Source organism: Schistocerca gregaria, chromosome 10 (genome assembly GCF_023897955.1).
Source record: "Schistocerca gregaria isolate iqSchGreg1 chromosome 10, iqSchGreg1.2, whole genome shotgun sequence".
Classification (NCBI taxonomy): domain Eukaryota; kingdom Metazoa; phylum Arthropoda; class Insecta; order Orthoptera; family Acrididae; genus Schistocerca; species Schistocerca gregaria.
The window spans coordinates 222,934,839-222,956,627 of NC_064929.1; the positions used below are offsets into that span (position 1 = coordinate 222,934,839).

General features: G+C 46.6%; 1 protein-coding gene across 1 annotated transcript in view; it reads left to right on the plus strand.

Moving 5' to 3' along the window:
* The window catches only part of LOC126293558 (protein disulfide-isomerase A5), a 112,736-nt gene that overhangs the window by 42,860 nt on the left and 48,087 nt on the right, over positions 1 to 21,789 (plus strand). The window contains exon 3 of the mRNA XM_049986836.1: positions 17,882 to 18,086. Coding sequence (XP_049842793.1) covers positions 17,882 to 18,086 — 205 coding nt within the window. The remainder of the gene's footprint in view (positions 1 to 17,881; positions 18,087 to 21,789) is intronic.

A 21,789-nucleotide genomic window follows, 5' to 3' on the forward strand; every position in this document is an offset into this window, starting at 1 on the left:
TTTTGAGCGATACTTGACAATAAAAATAGCTAGGCACTGATTTTTATTTATTTATTTATTTATTTTACTGCATTAGTGATCAAGGCTTTAAAATGGTTTCCAGCAGCTCTCTCCTCTTCAAAAGTTTCATTGGATTCTACTATATCATTGAGATATTCTCCAAGGTGTACACGACACTTTCAAACGATGAGTTTCACCTGGTGATGACAGGAATAGGGAACAGTTTAGCTTCTGTGGATTCACATTCATATTTCTGATTTAAGAATTGAATCGAAGCATACTCTCTGTGTTGGGTATTAACGAAGGTGCAGCCCCAGGGGGATCACCGCTCTTTGCTGGGTTCGTGCTCGGCTACCACCGAGCCCAGCCACTTTTTCCCTTTTGTGCTGCACGAGTATCATGTTGCTATTCTTTTTCCCCTCCCTGGGGAAGCATGACTGAGATGTTTTTGGGAATGTGTTCTGCATTTTCAGTATTCAATATCAGAACAGTCTCTTCACTGTTTTCCGTTCCTTTTTTTTTTTGTTCGTTTCCATTCTCTTGTGCTTCCTTCGCTTCGGCGTTTGGGGTTTCTCTTTTCCTTTCTTCCTCACTGTGTGCTCCTGAAGGCCAGCCCACACTGGTCCACCTGTCAGGTGTTTCAGGAGGTGTGAACAATCACTTAAGGGGGGTGCGCCCCCCTCTGAGAGGGCGGGCTCCCAGTCGGGAGAAGCACACCATCGGAGATGCAGGCAGTCGTGAGGGATTTTATCACAACGAGCCAGTTGCCTTTTTTCAGAGTTGATATCTACTTACTGTAGACATAATGAGGGTAACGATACAAAGACCCTCCCAGCTGCACCACAGTTCCTCGTGGTTTCACATACTGAAGACGGGCAGTCCTTTGCTATGGTATATCTTATTCAGAAAGGTGTTTATGCAGTTGCTGGTCCTTTGAAATCATGCTCTCGTTTACACAGTGATACTCAGCTTTGGAAAACGATGTCTGATTCTCAAGTACATCTGCTTGCAGCTTTGCTCCTCCACAGCTATCTTCTTTGTGTCGAGACCCGTCGAATGCTGAATTCTTCCCACGGTGTTATGTACACTAGGTAGCTGGACAGTAACTGAGGCAGAAATCCAAACGTGCCTCTCTGATCGGGGTGTTATTGCAGTCAAAAGGTGATGAAAAAGAGAGGTGCATCCTTAGTGCCTACGCACACTCTTTCTCACTTTTCATAGAGTGGTGCTTTCATCCAAGGTCAACGCAGGCTACAAAGTTATCACAGTCCGACCGTACATTCTGAACCCGATGCGCTGCCTCCAGTGTCATCATTACGACACACTCGAATGTCGTTTCGACACCTGGCCAAATGTGGAACTTGTGGTAGAGATGCTCATGAGGACGATTGTCCGCCTCCTCCCCTTTGTATCGACTGCAATGGTGACCGTGCTACCTCCTCTCGAGATTGTCCCGTATACCTCGACGAGCGCGCCATCTGGGAGAACCGGGTGAAGGAAAAAGTGCCTTACCCAGTTGCTCGCAAGTTATCAGATTGTCGGAAATCCCACTTTCTACCTTCCAGCACTTACAGTACCGTTCTCGCTATGTCTCGCTCCACAAATGACACGGCCGTGCAGCCAGGCAACCTCAAATTCGGCACTGTGGTTGTAAAATTGCCCAGTGTTACGGTAGCGTTCCCGTCTCTTCCAGCTGTGCGACAAGCCACCAAACTTTTGCTTCAGGGGGTGAAGTCGCCTGCTACGCAACTGGCAGGCCAGAAAGGACAGAAGGAATACTTCTGCAAAGACTTATTAGATTCCTCCAGCCACCTAACATCTGATTCTTCTTCTGCCAACCAGAAAGGACCCAAGAAATTAGACAGACAAACAGTCTTCTCCTTCGCCGCCTCTTAGATCCTCTCTGACGGTTTCGTCACGTGCTACCCTCGCCCAGCTGATCTCCGTGGTGCCAGTGTGCACTTCCAACTGTTCCTTTTGCCCTGGACGCTGTAGACCGACAGACGGGGAATACTGACGCCTCTGTAGATCTCACGGAGCAGGGTGCTCCGGCCACTGCGCCCCGTAGCGGTGGTCTCCAAATTCTGGCAGTCTGCAGCTTCCGAGATGGCGACCCCTTATTTTTTTCCTTCCCCCCTTTCGTTACGACTCTCCTCCGAAAGAATGTTTGCGGTCTCCGATCGGACAGAGGACTTACGGCTGCTCTCGGAATCGCGCCATCTGCTTGTTCTCTGTCTCCCGGAACAAAATTACATCCTCACGACTGCATCGAGCTCTCCCTTTCCTTCCCCGTCCCCTCTGACCTTCTCGGCAAGGATGGCGTGTCACTTCATGGGGAAGTCGTGCTGCTTGTATTGGATGATGATCGTAACCAAACCGTCTCCTTGAGTACCCGGCTTTAATCTGTGGTGGTCCGCATTTTCCTTCCTCGTGCGACCTTTTTCCTTTGTACCGTTTACATCCCCCTGTCATCCGGTGTCACCGGAACAGACTTCCTCCGGCTTATTGGGCAACTCCCTCACCCCTTTCTGCTGCTTCGTGTCTTGAATGCGCACCATCCCCATTGGGATTCTCCGGGAACCTGCCAGAGGTGCTCCCTCTCGGCTGAACTCCTCACGCGACGTAACCTCATCTGCCTTAACACTGGAGCACCGACGTTCCTTTAAGACTCTGTGCACACCTATTCCCATTTGGACCTATCCTTCTGCCCTACCTAGATTGCCCTCCATCTCGAGTGGTCCATTTTTTCCGATGCCTACTCGAGTGTTACCTGTTTGCTGACACTTGACTTATCTACGTGCACACCCAAATGGGAGCTTTCTAAGGCTGACTGGAGGCTTTACTCCTCCCTAGTGACCTTTGTCAAACAGCATTTCGCCGGTTGTGACGAACGGATAAAATATCTTGGGAATGTTATCCTTACTGCCGCAGAAAGTTCCGTTCCTTGCACTTCCTCTTTACTGCTCTGTGTCGAGGTCCCTCGACGGACTGAGGTGTGCCGCAACGCAATTTCTGCACGGAGATGAAGTGATTCCCCGCTGCGGGTTCGGGGGTTAGAATAGGCCCGCGGTATTCCTGCCTGTCGTAAGAGGCGACTAAAAGGAGTCTCAGACTTTTCAGCCTTGTATGATGGTCCCCTGTTGGGTTTGACCTCCATCTCTCAAAATTTTCCGAAGAGCGAGCCGATTGGGGAAGGGCGCATAACTTGGTGCATTGTGTTCATCGTGGGATCAGACCTTTCGCCAGCTTATACACCGTTGAATTGCAGTCCTGTCCGCTCTCCGTCTCTTGGGCATGACTCTGTTTCTGCGTGCAGATTACACCTTGCACTGTGCAGTGCCTCTTTCTGCACCGACGGCGACCATGGACCACATGTTACCTAAAATCCAGCACGGTAGCCAGTCCGTTGTGGTGGGGCCGCCATGTACCCTGTTGGTTGTAGCCCCCTGAAAACACAGGGATCGCTCTACTGATGTTTGCGCCGTTAACTCCCCACGTATGCCAAGGAGTAGATGCCTATCCTCCTGGGGTATCGGGACTCCCGGCAATGGCCATCCTGCCAGGTGGCTCTTGGCGTGGCTGGGTGGCGCCCGTGGGGAGGGCCCTTGGTCGGAGTAGGTGGCATCAGGGCAGATGACCCGCAATGAAGCGTGGTACATCCTCTCTCACTGGTGGCCAGCCGCCGGCAGTCTCTAAGCGTTCTCGGGCTCAGTTTAACGCTCAGAAGTACGATCTGAAAATGTTCCCCTCCCTGGCCAAACTGTGGGAGGAATGTAAGTCTCAGAATGGCAGCAGCAGTTATTCGCCCCGCTTCTTAGTTTGTACGAGGGCTGATGGGGAGTCTTTTCTTTCCACAAAGCCTCAGTTCTTCGTCGAGCATTTAGAGGACAAGTTTGGGGAGGTGGAGGGCTTGTCAAAAATGCGCTCTGGGTCAGTCCTGATACAAACGGCATCCTCTGCCCAGTCACGACGGTTACTCGCTTATGACAAGTTGGGGGATGTTGCCATTACGATCACACCCCATAAGAGTTCAAATATGGTCCAGGGAGTTACTTACCATAGGGATTTTCTTTTACAGTCTGATGAAGAGCTGCCCGCCAATTTAGAGCGCCGAGGTGTGCATTTCGTCCGGCGCGTTCATCGGAGTCCTAAGGAAAATCAGATTGCTACTGGTGCCTTCATCTTAGCCTTCGAAGGGGATACATTACTGGAAAAGGTCAAGGTGATGGTCTACCGATGTGACGTTAAGCCCTATATCCCCTCCCTGCTTTAAGTGCTGGAAGTTCGGCCATATGTCTTCTCGCTGCACTTCCAGCCTCACATGTCGAGATTGCGGCCGCCCATCACATCCCAATACTCCACGTGCCCCGCCTCCCATCTGTGTCAACTGCGGGGAGCACCATTCACCTTGCTCGCCAGACTGCTGAATTTTCCAGAAAGAGCATAAAATCGTGGAATACAAGACCCTGGACCGACTGACCTATATTGAGGCCAAAAGGAAATACGACCGACTCCATCCTGTGAGAATGACATCTTCCTACGCTGCTGCTACAACACCTTTGCCAGCCCCCGTCTGTTTCTCAAATTGTGGCCGGATCGACGAGAAGTACAACTCCTCATGCCCCCTCGTCAGTGGGGGGCTCTACCCACCGGGTTGCTCCTGCGCCAACTACCTCAGGAGCAACACCATCCCACCCATCGGGGATGTCCGTCCCCACTTCTAAGCCGGAGAAGTGTCCAACTTCTTCGGCTTCTCACGCTCGCAAGGGGTCCCTTGGGTCCCTCCCTTCCCAGGTTTCTGCTAGCGAGAAGGCTGACGACCGACAGTGGCGTAAGTGCCCGCAATCAGCTGGTCGTAGGGCTTCACGATCCTCCTCCGTCCCGGAGACTGATTCGGTGAAGCCCTCCCAGCCGGTGCGACCCAAGAAGAAACCCAAGAAGAACTCTCAGCCCAAGGAAGTCGCGGTGGCAGCCATCCCACCGCAACCTTCTAGCACTGCGTCTGAAGATGCGGTGGAGATTCTGGTGTCCGCTGAGGACCTCGATTTCGCCGGTCCATCAGACGCCGTGGAAAGCACTATCACAGGTGCTAAATCGGAGGCAGCAGGTGACCCAGCGGCGTAATCTGCCTTCCCAGTCCCGTCACGCCTTTCTCAGCCATGGACAACACCATCCTCCAGTGGAACTGCAAGGGTTTCTTCCACCATCTAGCTGAGCTCCGCCAACTTATCGGCCTTCACCCTTTCGTTTGCATTGCTTTGCAGGAAACTTGGCTTCCGGCAATTCGAATCCCCGCTCTCCATGGCTATCGGGGTTATTATAAGAACTGGGCAGCTTATGAAAGGGTGTCTGGTGGCGTCTGCATATATGTCCTAAACTCTCTTCACAGTGAGTCTGTACCTCTCCAAACACCTTTAGAGGCTGTCGCTGTTCGGGTGTGGACGCCACAGGCTGTTACCGTCTGCAGTCTTTACCTTCCACCAGATGGTGATGTCGCGCTGCATGTCCTGGCTGCTCTGATAGCCCAATTGCCGCCACCTTTCTTGTTACTGGGCGACTTTAACGCCCATAACCATCTGTGGGGTGGGTCGGTGGCAACAGGTAGAGGCGCCATCATTGAGCATTTATTGGTGCAGCTCGATCTCTTGATATTAAATGATGGTGCCTTCACACACTTCAGTGTGGCACATGGCACATACTCCGCCATTGACCTTTCGATCTGTAGCCCTAGCCTCTTACCGTCTGTCCAATGGAGAGTGCATGACGACCTCTGTGGTAGTGACCACTTTCCGATCTTTCTGTCACTGCCACAGCGTCAGTCTTCTGGGCGCCCTAGCAGATGGGCTCTGAATAAGGCTGACTGGGACTTGGTCTCCTCCACTGCTGCTACTGAGCCTCTCTCTAACGATGACATTGATGCAGTGGTTCAATCGGTCACCACCGGCATCGTTACTGCCGCCGAATCTGCCATTGCCCGTTCTTCTCGGTCCCTTCGGCGGCGGACTGTGCCTTGGTGGTCGCCTGAGATCGCTGAAGCGATTAAAGCTCGCCGGCGGGTGCTCCAGCGTTACAAGCGACATCCCTCAATCGAACACCTTATCACCTTCAAATGGCTGCGTGCGCGAGACCGCCGCATTATCCACCAATGCAAGCAGGAGTGCTGGGAGCGGTATGTGTCCACCATTGCCCTCCATGTCACTCCATCGCAGGTCTGGGCCAAGATTCGCCGCCTCTATGGCTATCGGACCCCTGTAAGCGTCCCTGCGCTCTCATTGAATGGAACAGTTGGTACTGACTCCGACGTCATTGCAAACTGCTTGGCAGAGCACTTTGCTCTGAATTCCACTTCTGCCAACTACCCCTTGGGCTTCCACCCCATTAAAGAGCGGATAGAGTGTAGGAGTCTTTCTTTTTGCACCCACCATCCTGAATTGTACAATGTTCCATTCAGTGAGTGGGAATTTCGCAGTGCCCTGAAACACCTTTCAGTGGACTGCCAGCGACGCCTCCTCGACCTTTACAACGGCAATTGGGTCGAGGGTGAGTTTTGTCGCAATGGTGGGTAAGTCTTGTTGTCCCCATTCTGAAACCGGGGAAGAACCCTTTGGAGGTGGACAGCTACCGTCCCATTAGCCTCACCAACGTTCTTTGCAAGTTGCTTGAACGGATGGTGAGCCGGCGCTTGAATTGGGTACTGGAGTCTCGGGGCCTTCTGGCTCCGTCTCAGGGTGGGTTCCGTAAAGGCCGCTCCGCCGCCGACAATCTGGTGAGCCTGATGTCGGCCATTCGTACTGCCTTTGCCCGCCATCAGCATCTGGTCGCTGTCTTTTTCGACATGCAGAAGGCGTATGATACGACATGGCGTCATCACATCCTTTCTATGCTTCATGGATGGAGTCTTCGAGGCCCTCTGCCGATCTATATCCGCAATTTTCTGTCGTATTGTACCTTGCGCATGCACGTCGCGGCCTCATATAGTTCCTCCCAAGTCCAGGAGAACGGTGTGCCACAGGGTTCTGTTCTAAGTGTCTGTCTGTTTTTAATAGTCATTATCAGGCTCACTGGGAAATTCTGCCTGTATGCTGACGATTTCTACCTTTACTACAGCTCTGTTGGCATTGCAGCTGCTGAACGTCAGCTACAGGGCGCAATCCGCAAGGCGCAGTCTTGGACTTGGCAGAAAATCCTAAGAAATTTTGGTCCTATGTCAAAGCGGTAGGTGGATCAAAACAAAATGTCCACACACTCTGTGACCAAAATGGTACTGAAACAGAGGATGACAGACTAAAGGCCGAAATACTAAATGTCTTCTTCCAACGCTGTTTCACAGAGGAAGACTGCACTGTAGTTCCTTCTCTAGATTGTCGCACAGATGACAAAATGGTAGATATCGAAATCGACGACAGAGGGATAGAGAAACAATTAAAATCGCTCAAAAGAGGAAAGGTCGCTGGACCTGATGGGATACCAGTTCGATTTTACACAGAGTACGGGAAGGAACTTGCCCCTCTTCTTGCAGCGGTGTACCGTAGGTCTCTAGAAGAGCGAAGCGTTCCAAAGGATTGGAAAAGGGCACAGGTCATCCCCGTTTTCACGAAGGGACGTCAAACAGATGTGCAGAACTATAGACCTATATCTCTAATGTCGATCAGTTGTAGAATTTTGGAACACGTATTATGTTAGAGTATAATGACTTTTCTGGAGACTAGAAATCTACTCTGTAGGAATCAGCATGGGTTTCGAAAAAGATGGTCGTGTGAAACCTAGCTCGCACTATTCGTCCACGAAACTCATAAGGCCATAGACACGGGTTCACAGGTTGATGCCCTGTTTCTTGACTTCCGCAAGGCATTTGACACAGTTCCCCACAGTCGTTTAATGAACAAAGTAAGAGCATACGGACTATCAGACCAATTGTGTGATTTGATTGAGGAGTTCCTAGATAACAGAATGCAGCATGTCACTCTCAATGGAGAGAAGTTGTCCGAAGTAAGAGCGATTTCAGGTGTGCCGCAATGGAGTGCTATTCACAATATACATAAATGAGCTGGTGGATGACATCGGAAGTTCACTGAGGCTTTTTGCAGATGGTGCTGTGGTGTATCGAGAGGTTGCAACAATGAAAAATTGTACTGAAATGCAGGAGGATCTTCAGCGAATTGACGCATGGTGCAGGGAATGGCAGTTGAATCTCAATGTAGACAGGTGTAATGTGCTGCGAATACATAGAAAGATAGATCCCTTATCATTTAGCTACAAAATAGCAGGTCAGCAACTGGAAGCAGTTAATTCCATAAATTATCTGGGAGTACGCATTCGGAGGGATTTAAAATGGAATGATCATATTAAGTTGATCGTCAGTAAAGCAGATGCCAGACTGAGATTCATTGGAAGAATCCTAAGGAAATGCAATCCGACAACAAAGGAAGTAGGTTACAGTACGCTTGTTCGCCCACTACTTGAATACTGCTCAACAGTGTGGGATCCGTACCAGATAGGGTTGATAGAAGAGATAGAGAAGATCCAACAGAGAGCAGCGCGCTTCGTTACAGGATCATTTAGTAATCACGAAAGTGTTACGGAGATGATAGATAAACTCTAGTGGAAGACTCTGCAGGAGAGACGCTCAGTAGCTCGGTACGGGCTTTTGTTAAAGTTTCGAGAACATACCTTCACCGAAGAGTCAAGCAGTATATTGCTCCCTCCTACGTATATCTCGCGAACAGACCATGAGGATAAAATCGGAGAGATTAGAGCCCACACAGAAGCATGCTGACAATCCTTCTTTCCGCGAACAATATGAGACTGGAATAGAAGGGAGAACCGATAGAGGTACTCAGGCTACCATCCGCCACACACCGTCAGGTGGCTTGCGGAGTATGGATGTAGATGTAGATTTAGATGTAGATTTAGCGCATGGTTTTCTGTTTTTGGCAGCCAAGACCTGCGTTATGCATTTCTTCTGGCAACCCACTGTTCACCCGGAGCCGCGGCTTTGTCTTGATGTCAAGCTTCTTGCAGTGGTGGAGTTAAATAGGTTTTTGGGGGTGGTTTTTGATGCCCGGTTGACTTGGCTGCCTCATATTCGGCAGCTTAAACTGGCGTGTTGGCGTCATCTAAATGCTCTGCGATGCCTGAGTCACACCAGGTGGGGCGCTGACCGATCTACTCACCTATCTGCGTTGCGGTTGCTGGACCCAATCCTCCACAGCGGGATACGCCTTGCCATTGGTGTCTTCCGGACCAGCCCTGTGGACAGCATACTTGTGGAGGCAGGTGTCCCTCTACTGCGGTTGTTACGCCAACAATTACTGGCTGCTTATGCTGCCCATGTTTTTAGCTTGCCCGGGCATCCAAATTATCGTGTCCTCTTCCCGCAGTCAGTCGTTCATCTGCCAGAACGTCGGCCCCGGTTGGGTTGTCCGATTGCCGTAAGTGTCAAACAGCTTCTTTCCTGGCTTGGGTGTTTCCCTGTTCCACCTCCTTTCCGGGCCCCTCTGCGTACACCCCCCCGTGATGTGTGCCTCGCCCTTGCCTTCGGCTCGACTTGGCACAGGGCCCGAAGGACTCAGTCCCTCCGGTGGCCTTCCGACGCCGCTTTTATTCCATCCTGGCCACGTATCAGGGCTCTGGCGTTGTCTATACCGACGGTTCGATGGTTGCTGGTCGTGTGGGTTATGCACTAACCCTAGGGGACCATTCTGAACAACGTTCGTTGCCGGCTGGCTGCAGTGTTTACACTGCTGAGCTGGTCACCATCTTTCGTGCCCTAGAGTATATCCGCTCCTGCTCAGGTGAGTCCTTCGTTATCTGTAGCGATTCCCTGAGCGGTTTACGAGCTCTCGACCAGTGTTTCCCTCGTTCTCGTCTGGTGATGGCTATACAGGAGTCCCTGCATACTCTTGTCCATTGCGGCAGATCTGTGGTCTTCGTTTGGACCCCGGGCCATGTTGGGATACCCGGAAATGAAATTGTTGACCGCCTGGCGAAAGAGGCCACTAGTGCATCATCTCTGGAGATTGGCCTCCCAGCGACTGATTTGCGGGCACTATTACGCCGCAAAGTTTTCGATTTATGAGACACTGATTGGCGCAACCTGCCCGTGCCAAACTAACTCCGCTGTATCAAGGAGACGACTACTGTGTGGCGGTCATCCATGCGAGCCAACCGCAGGGAATCAGTCGTCCTTTGTCGGCTCTGCATTGGCCACACCCGACTCACGCACAGTTATTTCCTGTGTCGTGAGGATCCCCTTCTTTGTCGTTGTGGGGCGCCCTTGATGGTGGTTCATATTCTGTTGGAGTGCGCCCTTTTAACTGTGCTCAGGCAGACTTTTGCGCTGCCTGATATGCTCTCTGTGCTTTTATCTGACGACTCTTCCGTAGCGGACATAGTGCTGCATTTTATTCGGGCAGGGGGATTTTATTGCTGAATGTAAGTGTGTGTGTTTTTGTGTTGATTCTGGCCTATGGCCTACGATTTGTCTGTTTGTTTGTTTGGTGTTTTTTTTTTTTTTTCCATGTGTTTCTTGGTGGTTGGCTTTTCCCTTTTCCCTTTTCGTTTTTATGGCCGGCCAACCACCGTCACACTCTGTGTGATTTTAGTTCATCTTGTCTGGTCTTTGTCTACGTTTTTCTTGTTCTGTGTCGTCTGTCTTATCATCTGTTGATCGTTTTTATTCTCTGTGGGTGTTTTTAGTATTTGGAAAAAGGGACCGATGACCGTAGCAGTCTGGTCCCTTTAACCCCCACAAACCAACCAACCAATCTGCGCGGAGATGTGCTCTCCGTGTGTTTAACCGCCATCCTACGTTGGCAAACTGTATTTGTTGTAGACTGTTGCATGCACAGTGTCGTTGCTTTCTTCGGGATAGCAAAAAAGCTAACTGGATTTCCTTTACTAGTTCTTTTAACAGCTCAATTCCCTCTTCTGTCGCCTGGGCCAACCTCTGATAGCTCTCCGGGACCAATTTCTGGCCCGACACCTTTTTTGTTGAGATTTCGAGCTCCGTCCACTACCCCGTGCCTTCCTGCGTTGGAAACTAGTGGAGGAGGCTTGGGTGATACCTGCTTCCCCAGGCTGGGCAGTGTTAACACTTGGATATTGCAGAACCTGTCTGGTGTGGGCAAGCATTCTCTCCTTCGTACGTAAAACTACATTTGGGCAGACGTCACGTTTCCCAGATGCTGGCGTGAAGCCACTATCGTACCCGTACCCGAGTGTGGTAAGCTACCGCCCCATCTCTCTCACCGACTGTGTTTGCAAGGTGATGGAACGTACGATTCGTGCTCAGCTGGTACGGTGGCTCGAGTCTCTCAATTTACTAACTGCTTCACGTTGCGGTTTTCGAGTGCGCCGTTCTGCAGTTGACCATCTTGTCACTTAGTCGACCCGTATTGTGCGTAGTTTTCAGCGGAAATACCAGACTGTGGCCGTGTTTTCCAATTTGGAGAAAGCCTGTGACACCTGCTGGAGGACTGGTATCCTCTGTACTAGCTACAGGTGGGGCATCAGTGGCCGCCTGCCCCATTTCCTTTGAGTAAAAGACTGAGTTTTTAAGGTACCTGTCGGTTCTGCCTTGTCGGACACCTTCATCAAGGAAGACGGTGTGGCTCAGTGTTCTGTCCTGAGTCATCCTGACTGCTATTGCTATTAACCGTATTGTGACCTGTGTCTCGACAAGTGTCCCCGACTCCCTTTTTGTCGACGATTTTGCGATCCGTTGCAGTTTGCCACGGACTAGTCTCCTCAAATGACGTCCTCGGCGATGCCTCGATCATCTTTTCTCGTGGCGCATCGACAGTGGTTTTCACTGTCACTGTTTGTATGAATTTCTGGTGGCGCAATTAGGTTCTTCCAACATCGTTCCATCTCGGGCCCATCGCTCTTCCGTTTGTCGAAACTACAAAACTCCTGGGGCTCGTGATCGATAGGAAACTTTCTCGCTCCTGTCGCGTTTCTTACCTGGCCGCCCCCTGCAGGCAGTCCCTTAATGTCCTTCACGTCCTCAGCGGTACTTCCTGGGGAGCAAATTGGGCCACCCCCCTCTGTGTGTACCGGTCTAGACTACGAGTGTTTCATTTACGCCTCTGCACGATCGTCCCTCTTATGTCGCCTCAATACTTTCCACCGTCGCGACATCTGTTTTACCACAGGCGCTTTTTATGCTTCGTTAGCAGATTGTTTTGACCTTTCTTCAGTGTATCTCGCTCTGTCACCGTCCCAGGTGGGCCTTCTCTAAAGGGGTCTGGGGTGCCTCTCCTCTGCTGCCATCCCCCTGTACTGTCACGCAGCAGTATTGCTGAATCTACACAGACTTTGACTGCTGCCATTCTTTCTGCAGCTGTTTCAGCCATACCTTCTTCCTCGGGTGCTTACACGCCGAACTTCATTTCTTGCCAGATGGCTGTAGTGTTTTTACTGCAGAATTGATAGCCACCTTGCGCGCACTGGACCGTGTCCACTTCTGCTCAGGACTGTCCTTCACTACCTGTAGTGACTCCTTGAGCGGTTTGCAAGCTATCGGCCAGTGCTTCTGTCGTCATCTGTTGATCGTAGCTATCCGGAACTCCCTCTCTCTCCTCGATCGACGTGGATGCTCGGTGGTTTTCGTTTGGACCCCGGGCCGTGTCGGGATCCCCGGTAACGAAATAGTCGATCGACTAGCTAAATTGGCTACTAATAGGCCATCTCTTGCTATTGGCATTCCGTAAATAGACCTTTGCTCTGCATCGTGTCGTCAGGTTTCGGAGCTTCGGAATGCAGAATAGCACACTCTCTCTTCACCAAACGAGCTCGGAGCAATAAAAGATTCTACAACTCTGTGGCAGTCCTCCTTACGGGCCTCTCGTAAAGCCTCTGTCGTCCTCTGCCGGGTCCGCGTCAGCCGTACTCGGGTGACTGACGGTTATCTCCTCTGTCGCGAGGATCGCCCTCTCTGTCATTGTAGATCGGTGTTGACCGAGGTTCACCTCTCAGCTTTCCTGACTCGCTACCCCTGGCATTAACTGCCAGTGCCTCAGTGGCTGATCTCGTTTTACGGTTTCTTCGTGGTGGGGGTTTTTATCGCTTTATTTGAGGGTGGGACATTCAACCTTATCAGTGGGTGGAAGGGTCGGCAGGCCGTCTCGCTCCCCCCTTCGCACCTGTCTATTTTTAATAAAACTAGGAAAATTTCTGCCCCGAAACCCGACAGCCGAACTGTGCATCAATATAACTTAAACTCAAAATTCTTATCTTTCGAAAAAGTGTTATGTTACACAGTCCGGGTACTTCTTTGTTCATCCATTCTCTCTACTTTGGATAAACAAGTTTTTCCAGCGGAATATTAGTCTTGACGAAATCTCGAGTGGTCGATACCAATTCTTTTTTGTTTGTTTTGATTTTTGCTTGTTTTGCCACTGCAATGATGTCGGTGAGTGTAACTCGCCTTTTGACACCAGTTGGTGTCTCCTCCTCTTTCTTTGTATGAGAAGAAATGTTATTGATATGTTTTAGGCACATGCCCTTTTTTTGCCACTCAGTTTGCACATTGCAGAATTAGCATAAAAGTATCTTTATAATTTTTCCAAACACGTAAATTCCTATTGACGAAATTCTTTTTCTCGGGCAAAAGCTGTCACTATCCTATTAACAAATTGCAGCACAAAAACGAATCACAAAGTGTTAAGACTGAATGCTCCGACCAGTGTTGTTAGAAGTCACTGCAAATGGATCACACAAATCACTACAAAAATATCTCTGAAAAATATAATACATTTTTATTTTTCAATCCTTGCCCACCTACTACCATCGTGGCCTAATGCTGATAGTATTAAATGGCCTATGTTCGAAAGTTAAAAAAGTATTTAATATAATAAAAAAATGAATAAATAAACAGTGTCACTGCTAGAAACTGTTTGCACCTGTCTAGATGAATCTGCTCACTGTTGCTGACTTCAGTACAGTCATCTGATATAGTTGGAAATTTATCAGCTTTATGTACATCCTCCAATGGGTAAAGATGAGCTGTAGTCATTCTTTCAATCGTAGACTCTGTTGGCTGGAATGTAGCGGAGCCGCAGCCTAACCGTGTGGTGCTGGGAGAGTTCCATTCACTGTAGGCACACACAGGCAGCTTCAAATTTTCATTCTGAATATCTGGCTGAAAACAAAAATTTAAAAAGGAAATTAGTTTTAAAAAATGGTACTCAAAATTTTGTAATTGGGGTGTCTCATCTCTAACTCTTCTTCATTCATTAAGTAATCTCACCAGTTGTAACAGTGACAACCAAACAGTTTATAAATCTTCTGGCAATGTTGATTTTTATCTTACCAGAATACTCACTCGCATTCTGCCGTGAAATGCGGAACTTACGGGACTCGAGTGCCATATAAATGCACACGGTCGTCGGATGAGATTTGTGCACTGTGTAAAAGATATACACTGTCCTTTAGGTAGGCCAGTATTTAATATATTTAAAGTGTGGCTTATCTCTTTTCCCTTCATATACAGATTCGAACAAAAATAATCTGTCATTGTGGTTAATGTAGATGCAACTTCTCTCTCGGTACGAGACGAGGCCGTTCTCGGAGATAATACCGATAAATGTTCTAGCAGAGGGTCATTAAATTTAAACTACATTTGAATTTCTTTATATCCATGAATTAAGAAGTTGCAGCATCTTTCCCTAAATTCCTACATAGGATGAGGCACAACCGAAATATCCTTTGACTTCATTGCTTCCAGGAGCTCTACTCATAAATACATGTCAATGTTCATAAAACTGGTCTCGTGTGCCACCTCTACAGGATCTACAATAATTGTATTGAGAGATCCTTTCTGAATGTAATTCTGTTTTGTGTAGGTTAACGAAATGTTTTTAGCAGATTTTTCCATTTGTTTAAATTGAGCGCTGCAGTTTTTGAAGACTGAAAGTAAGCATTCATTATATTAAATTTGGGCAAAATCCACTTCAGAAATTGGAAATACCAATTAATAAATGGCTCAGGGAGCACTTATTAAACTTTTCTGTTGCCCACTGAGCAACAAAAAACAAAATTAATGTATCCGACTGCTCCAACATTCGTTCCACAAAAGATAGTAGTGAAAGCCAAGGAGTCTGCGTTGGATGTGGTATTTTATGTTCTTTAAGATGCATACATTTTTGAAATTGTGCTTGCTTACATTGCAACTTAATTTTCAGAACTAGATACACCTGTTGCAAATTCGTCACTGTGGCTAGGAAGTCTATTGCCTCCATTATTAGCACAGAAGTGAATCGAATGACAAATGCCTCGTGTTGGTACATTTCCAGGAAGAAACTCTCTTAGTCGACTGGATACTGAATTGTGCTTCTCCACCATAGCATGTGTGCCTTCCTGCTGAGCCAGTTAAGTTTTCTGATGGAAAAGCATACACTGTATACTGTACTGAGGCACGAGTGAGTTTCTCATACAAGTTAGCCCCCGTTGCCCCACTTACAGACACTGTAATTATTTCAGTCAAACTGAAGAATTTGCTTTCCATTCTGGCATAATAGCACACAAAAATGCAAGTACAACTGACTGAATCAATATTGCTACTTTCATCTGTCGAAATGGAGAATTTTACCCTGCCAGACTTGGAAATATTATCATTTTTATGAAAAGATGCAATAGAATTTCTTATAATAGTCGCAGTTTCACTCCTTTGCATAACATGATTTTGTGTTATGTTAGAATGAGAAAACACACCTTTTAACATAGCTGTCAAGTGGTCAGTTGTATTAAAAACACAGTAGGACAGTAGGAACACAGTAATTTTAAGCTGTGGTTCATAGTTCGTTTGTCAGGTATGATTTCTTTGGCATAGAAACACTTCACACACACCCATCACTCCTTGACATTACACGTGCATAATAAATGACACAAAATGTTAATGTTATATCTTCTTTGACAAGTGGTGCTACATACCGAAGAACTGAGAATTGTTGTTAAACAGCTCACAGCGTAGCCGCTGGTGTAATGAGAAATCATAAACCATGGGAAGCACCTAGCTGAAAACCATTGTTGGTTAAATACATAAGTATTAAGCCGAACCGTAATGGACAGACGGCACTAAAGTCAACCTTACTGCGCAACAGGCACGCTGTCAGGCTCGTGCATCGGATGATGTTCTTACGCTCAACTAAATAATGTAAGCCAAGTCCATTGTCTTGCACATTGTTCGTATTCGCTTGACAGTAACCTAATAATGCATGCAGAGTTGATTTGTTCTGCACTGGTTCCTCACTCAGAAAGTGAGAATTTCAAAATTATCATACTTTCACTTATAATGCTCCACTTAGGATCGTATGTCGTACAGGACTTGAAATACACCTAACAACTCCGGTGCCGATGATCAGCTGCAATACACGGTCACCTCAAAGAAATATACGAGGAAGTGGTGTAGAATCGATTCAGCTCGATATTAGGATTTAATTACCGTAAGTTGAATCGAATTATCACAGCTAACTTCAAACTATCTGATTGTACGCAATTTCTTCGATCATTTTGTGATTTTGCTCAAAGGTAAATAGTTTTGCATTTTGAGAAAAAATTGAAAAATTTCGTAAAAGTTTCTCGATTTCGCATTTTGGGAAAAGGGGATGCTTCTACTCGTGTGCCAGTTCAGAGCACTAAATGAAACAGTTGGCAATTTAATCGTGGAAGTACTCTCTTGACTGAATTATTCCAACATTGACAAGTAATTTTGAGGAGGACAGAAGGAAGTCACGATTAAGTTTAAACGATGTTCAGTTTGGTATAGATGAAAATGTAATGTGAAATTATTATTTTCAATCCAAGTAAGAAGCTCAGGAAAAGGTTTTTCGTCAAATCACAGCTGTGCACTGTAGTGACTGTTTTACTCCTCAGCAAGTACAGATGGCCGTAACTCTCGAGGTTGTCTTCAGTCCGTGACACGTAATGGATGATAATTCTGCAAGAATGCCTGCCACACGTGTTTGCAGAAAGCCACATAATCAGTAAAGTAGCCATAGGCTGAAAGAACCAAAACGGAGAGTTCCAGGCTGTTCACATGTTCGTAACTTAATGCTAACTCTCACGACAGCAGTAATATAATGTACGCTTGTGTGAGTCACGCTTTGTTCCCTCTTGCGTGAGACAAATGTGGAGCCTCTAAAGGTGTAATTTATTTTCAAATGCAAACTTGTTTACCAAGTCACCGAATTTTTTTATCAGCAAGGGCACAATCGTCGAGTTGTGACGTCAGCCTACTGCCGTCGAGGATCGCAGAATTTGGCCGAAGTAAGTTGTCGTCGTGAGGAATTGGTGCCGTGTGCTATATTTTGCACTGGAGCCCACGAGTTGTCTAATTTCAGTTCTTTGTATTATCTGTTACTTTTTTTATTTTATCTATTTATTAATTTTTTTAAATTTATGTGACCTCTCTGTACATCCTAGTACGATAACGATTGCACCTCGATTCTTTTCCCGAACAAACTCTGACGCGCCCTGTGAAACTCCACTATACTGAACAGCAGTGCGATGACGTCTCAACTCGACCGTATTGTGGTTATCGACGAACAGTTCCGTAATTTCACCTCGCAAAATAATTTACGTTTGAAAATTAGCACAGCACGTCTTTGTAAGTTCTGTGGATCTTTCCTGTCAGAGGAGATGACACACGCAAATGTGCCTTAGACCACAGCACGAGGAAAAACTGACACCACCAGTGCCGTCTGTGTGGCGTCGCGCACCTAAACTCTTCAGTTCGGTCCCGTACACCTTTTTCGGTTAATAATTTTCACGAGTGTTAGTGCACTTCGAAGTAGGTTTCCTACAATTTTTCCACACGTCCGTCTGTCCAGAGAGCGCAGAAATTTTGTCGGTGTTAACTAGTTTCGGAAACGTGTCACAGGGAGGCCCGCAAGATGTGCCGCAAGCTGAAGGTGGACCCCGAGCCGGTGGTGCTGCGCCACTACAAGGACGGCGAGTTCCACAAGAACTACGACCGCCCACTGACCATGCAGTCCATCGTCAGCTTCATGCGGGACCCTGCCGGCGACGCGCCCTGGGAGGAGGACCCAGCCGCCACCGACGTCGCGCACCTGCCCGATGCCACGGTCAGTAACCGAGTAACGCTCAGTCACCAGTCTACTGACGCCCAGTAGACCTGATTCAAAATACGAGTTTGCTGGAAGAAAGTATGAAGTCCGACCTCAAATGATCAATAAAGCTGACACCTTTTCTGATTCTTGTTTCACAATACACACCCTAGTGTGCAAAACTTAAGGACAAAAATAACTCCCGCACCACTGCCGAGTAACGTAGTTCAGTGAAACGCGGTCCGTACGTAGAAAGAATTAATGCACTGTAACACAGATGACAACTGAGAGACGTATACGGTGAGACGGACGGAAATGACGCTCTTATTCGAGGGTAATAATTACACTGAAATCAGAGTGATTTATGATGGTCCGTAGGTATTACAAAAGGCACAGTTTAGTTCTTAATAGTGTGTGTTATCGTCACAGATGACAGTGCGTGCTCTGTGTCCGGTTTCCGTGCCTCCGGCAGCTGTCGATAACTGTGGACGGTCGTACCCTTTGGCGGGAAGTGGAAATACGTACGGCACCCGTGAACGTCGTCGAATGTGATTGTTTCACTGTTCAGAGTGTTACGGTGTGGGTAGACGTAATGTTCCACGGTGTAGTGATCTCCAAATCTTTGGACACATTACACTCGCGGGTCGACATTATTGTGACACTGTACCCATTCCGCACGTGCGTTTGGCTCGGACTTCATTTTTCTGGTGGACAGTGCGTCATTGCATCGGACAGTCCAGGTGGAGGAGAGGATATTCAGTAATGGACTGCCTGTTCCCACGGTGTAAATCCCAGTGAGAATGTCTGTGACTTGTAACACGGGACGTCTGTACGCCGATGAGAGTTCAGCAGTTATCGGCCACTGGTGGAGTAACGGAACGCTCTACTGTGAGAACTTATTAGTGACCTTTTTGACCAGCACAGGAGCTCACGTTGGGATGTGCACTGTCGTCTGTGGTGGTTTCGTACCACGTTAAAAACTGTGTCGTTCTCCCCTCCCCCTCTCTTTGCCACCTCCCACCCCCTTCACTAAAAGTGTCATTTCTGTCCATGTAGTTGTGTATTGCTTTCGGTTACCTACAATACTATAATGTAACAGTTATATCTACGTGCAGATGAAGTTTCATCGCGCCATGTCACTCGGCAGTGACACGTCGTGCGAATGTAACTTTCATTCTTAAGTTTTGTGCACCAGTGTACATTTTTTCCTTGTAGTGTGTATATGGTGGCTTTAAAGGTAAAAAGATCTGCTCTCTGTGGATTACAAAAAATGTATTCTACTTCAAAGTTAATTATACCATCAGTATCACATATTAAGAGGCACCCTTTTCCACAGACATTGAGCTTATAGGAAAGAATGTGGATGTCTGTTTCAACAGAAAGCAGTTGGCTAACTCAATCTTTACTATGACTTCACAAGAAAGTTGTACCATCACTGCCACAAAATAGGTTATATTTCCAGCACAAATCTCATGAAGCTGGTTTTATTTTTATTTATTTTTTTTAATATGTGAAAAGCTATGGCAAGCTACTCCAGTAACTGGGGAAAAAAGTCGAAGTCAGCCCTGTGTAAGTGCAGTACTGTCTGAACTGGAAACAGTTAAATCTACTTTCTTGGCAAACCCAAAATCCTGTACGCATTTATCTGTAAATGAATTTTTTCGCAATATCAACCTGCAATCTGAGAAGCAAATAGATGTGGTTCTTCCAACAGCATACACTACATTGTAGTCTCCAACAAAATACAATACCCCTCTCTCTTTACAGCCTTGAACTCCATTTTGATGTCTGTCTCTTCCTTCTCCTTCTCTCCCCCCCCCCCCCCCCCCCCCCCCCCGCGCAAATCACAAAGTTTTAAATCTTTGTTATAGTGCAAAAACTGCTATTTCTTTTTAGCAGCGTGAGAATAGGATTAACTTCCACACCCTTAATTCTTTTTATAAAATAAATAGTTAATTTAATTGGATTTTTAGTCTGTTTGCTTATGACACCTGCATTATTCATGGAAAATACACACAGATTGCACATCCTCAGCAGAAAAACAGCTACACGTAAAAGTGTTAGCCGACAGCTGGTCTGCTCTCTGCTGGCTGAGGCAGGCCTTTAGCTGACAGGTCCCCGTCCCAAAAATATTGCGTATTTTCCCTATTATTACGAGGTATTCGATGACTCCGTAATGTTACGATATGCAGTGCTCATTTTTCATTTCGGTAATTATTATTATTACCTTATGCTGCTACTTAAAATTTTGCAGGAGGCCTTTAAACATTATGTGATTAGTGGGCACACTTTCTTTTTCACAGCTTTATTTGGTTACTAACAACAACAGTTCACTTGTTAAAAATATTTGTTTGTTTATGCATTTTGGGCAAAGCCCAGCATCAGAACATCGTTTGAAAGGACTTTATATATAGTACATTGTATACATATAAGTCAGATAAAAGAATTTACATTATGTATACTGTGTATTAAGTCCTTTTATGGGATGGTACAGTTATGGGCTGAAACACACAAACAAATAATGGTTTTTAACACATGAACTGTTATTAGTTACCTAAAAAAAGTTGAGCTCATTATCTTTTGAGTATTAATTTACTCGAATGCAGTGTCTCACAATGATTTTACAATAGTGGCTTCAGACTTCTTTACCTGCTGTGCCCCCTTACATACAGTGTAACAACACAGGTGTTTAATATTCCACCTTCAGATTATTTGGGGGGAAAAACCCTTTTTGTCCCAACAGCTGTACAATTTTATTTATTCTCTACGGGTTTTGGTATGGGCTACTATCTTCCTAGGAGATACTGAAAGGTACAAGACATGATACAAGTTGGTGATTTTCTACAGTTTTACACATGAAAGCAGGTGCAAAAAACGTTGAAGCATCGGATAGTTAGTTAGTTAGTTAGTTAGTTATAGTTAGTTATATTACTTGTTCCATGGATCATGAACACGATTCTTTCGTAATGAGGTGGAACGTGTCAATAATGTACATCAATTGGTCAAAAATACATGCCAAATATAGCAACAAGTATGAAAAGTGACAAATTACCACCATAATTGTTTCATCAAGTTTCTGCTGTTGTAGATATACTCAAAGTGTGGTAGTATCAAACAGTGGAAAAGCTGGTATGGAATGTAGCAATAATATGAAAAGGATAGTTGTTCTCACCATATAGTGGAGATGCTGAGTTACAGATAGCCACAACAAAAAGACTGTCATGCAGTAAACATGGACGAAAGCTGATTGTGTGACAGTCTTTTTGTTGTGGCTATCAGCTAACTCAGCATCTCCACTATGTAATGAAGTCTGGTAATATGTACTCGTACACACTTAACCGTAACATCAAACAACCGTCACTAGCCCAGCCCGAACAGGATCCGTATGAGAAGATAATATTTCATCTATATGTAGTACATGTGCCAAAAACAGTCCAAAGATAAACTTATAATACTAAAAGAAGAAAGTATTACACATTCATCAAAGGAAATCTGGCTATAGTTGTGCGTTGCCATGGTATCTACTGTTTTGTTTCTTTGATCTCATATGAAATGGATAAACATTCAAATTAAGATGCGTCTATTAGTTGCGGTGACAAGGGCACATTATACCCAAAAATTTGTCACCTTTGCATACAAAACTAAATAAACTCTCAATGTAATTACTTTTCACCACCAAACTGAAGGAACACACAGTAATCAAATACTACAAAAGTAATGT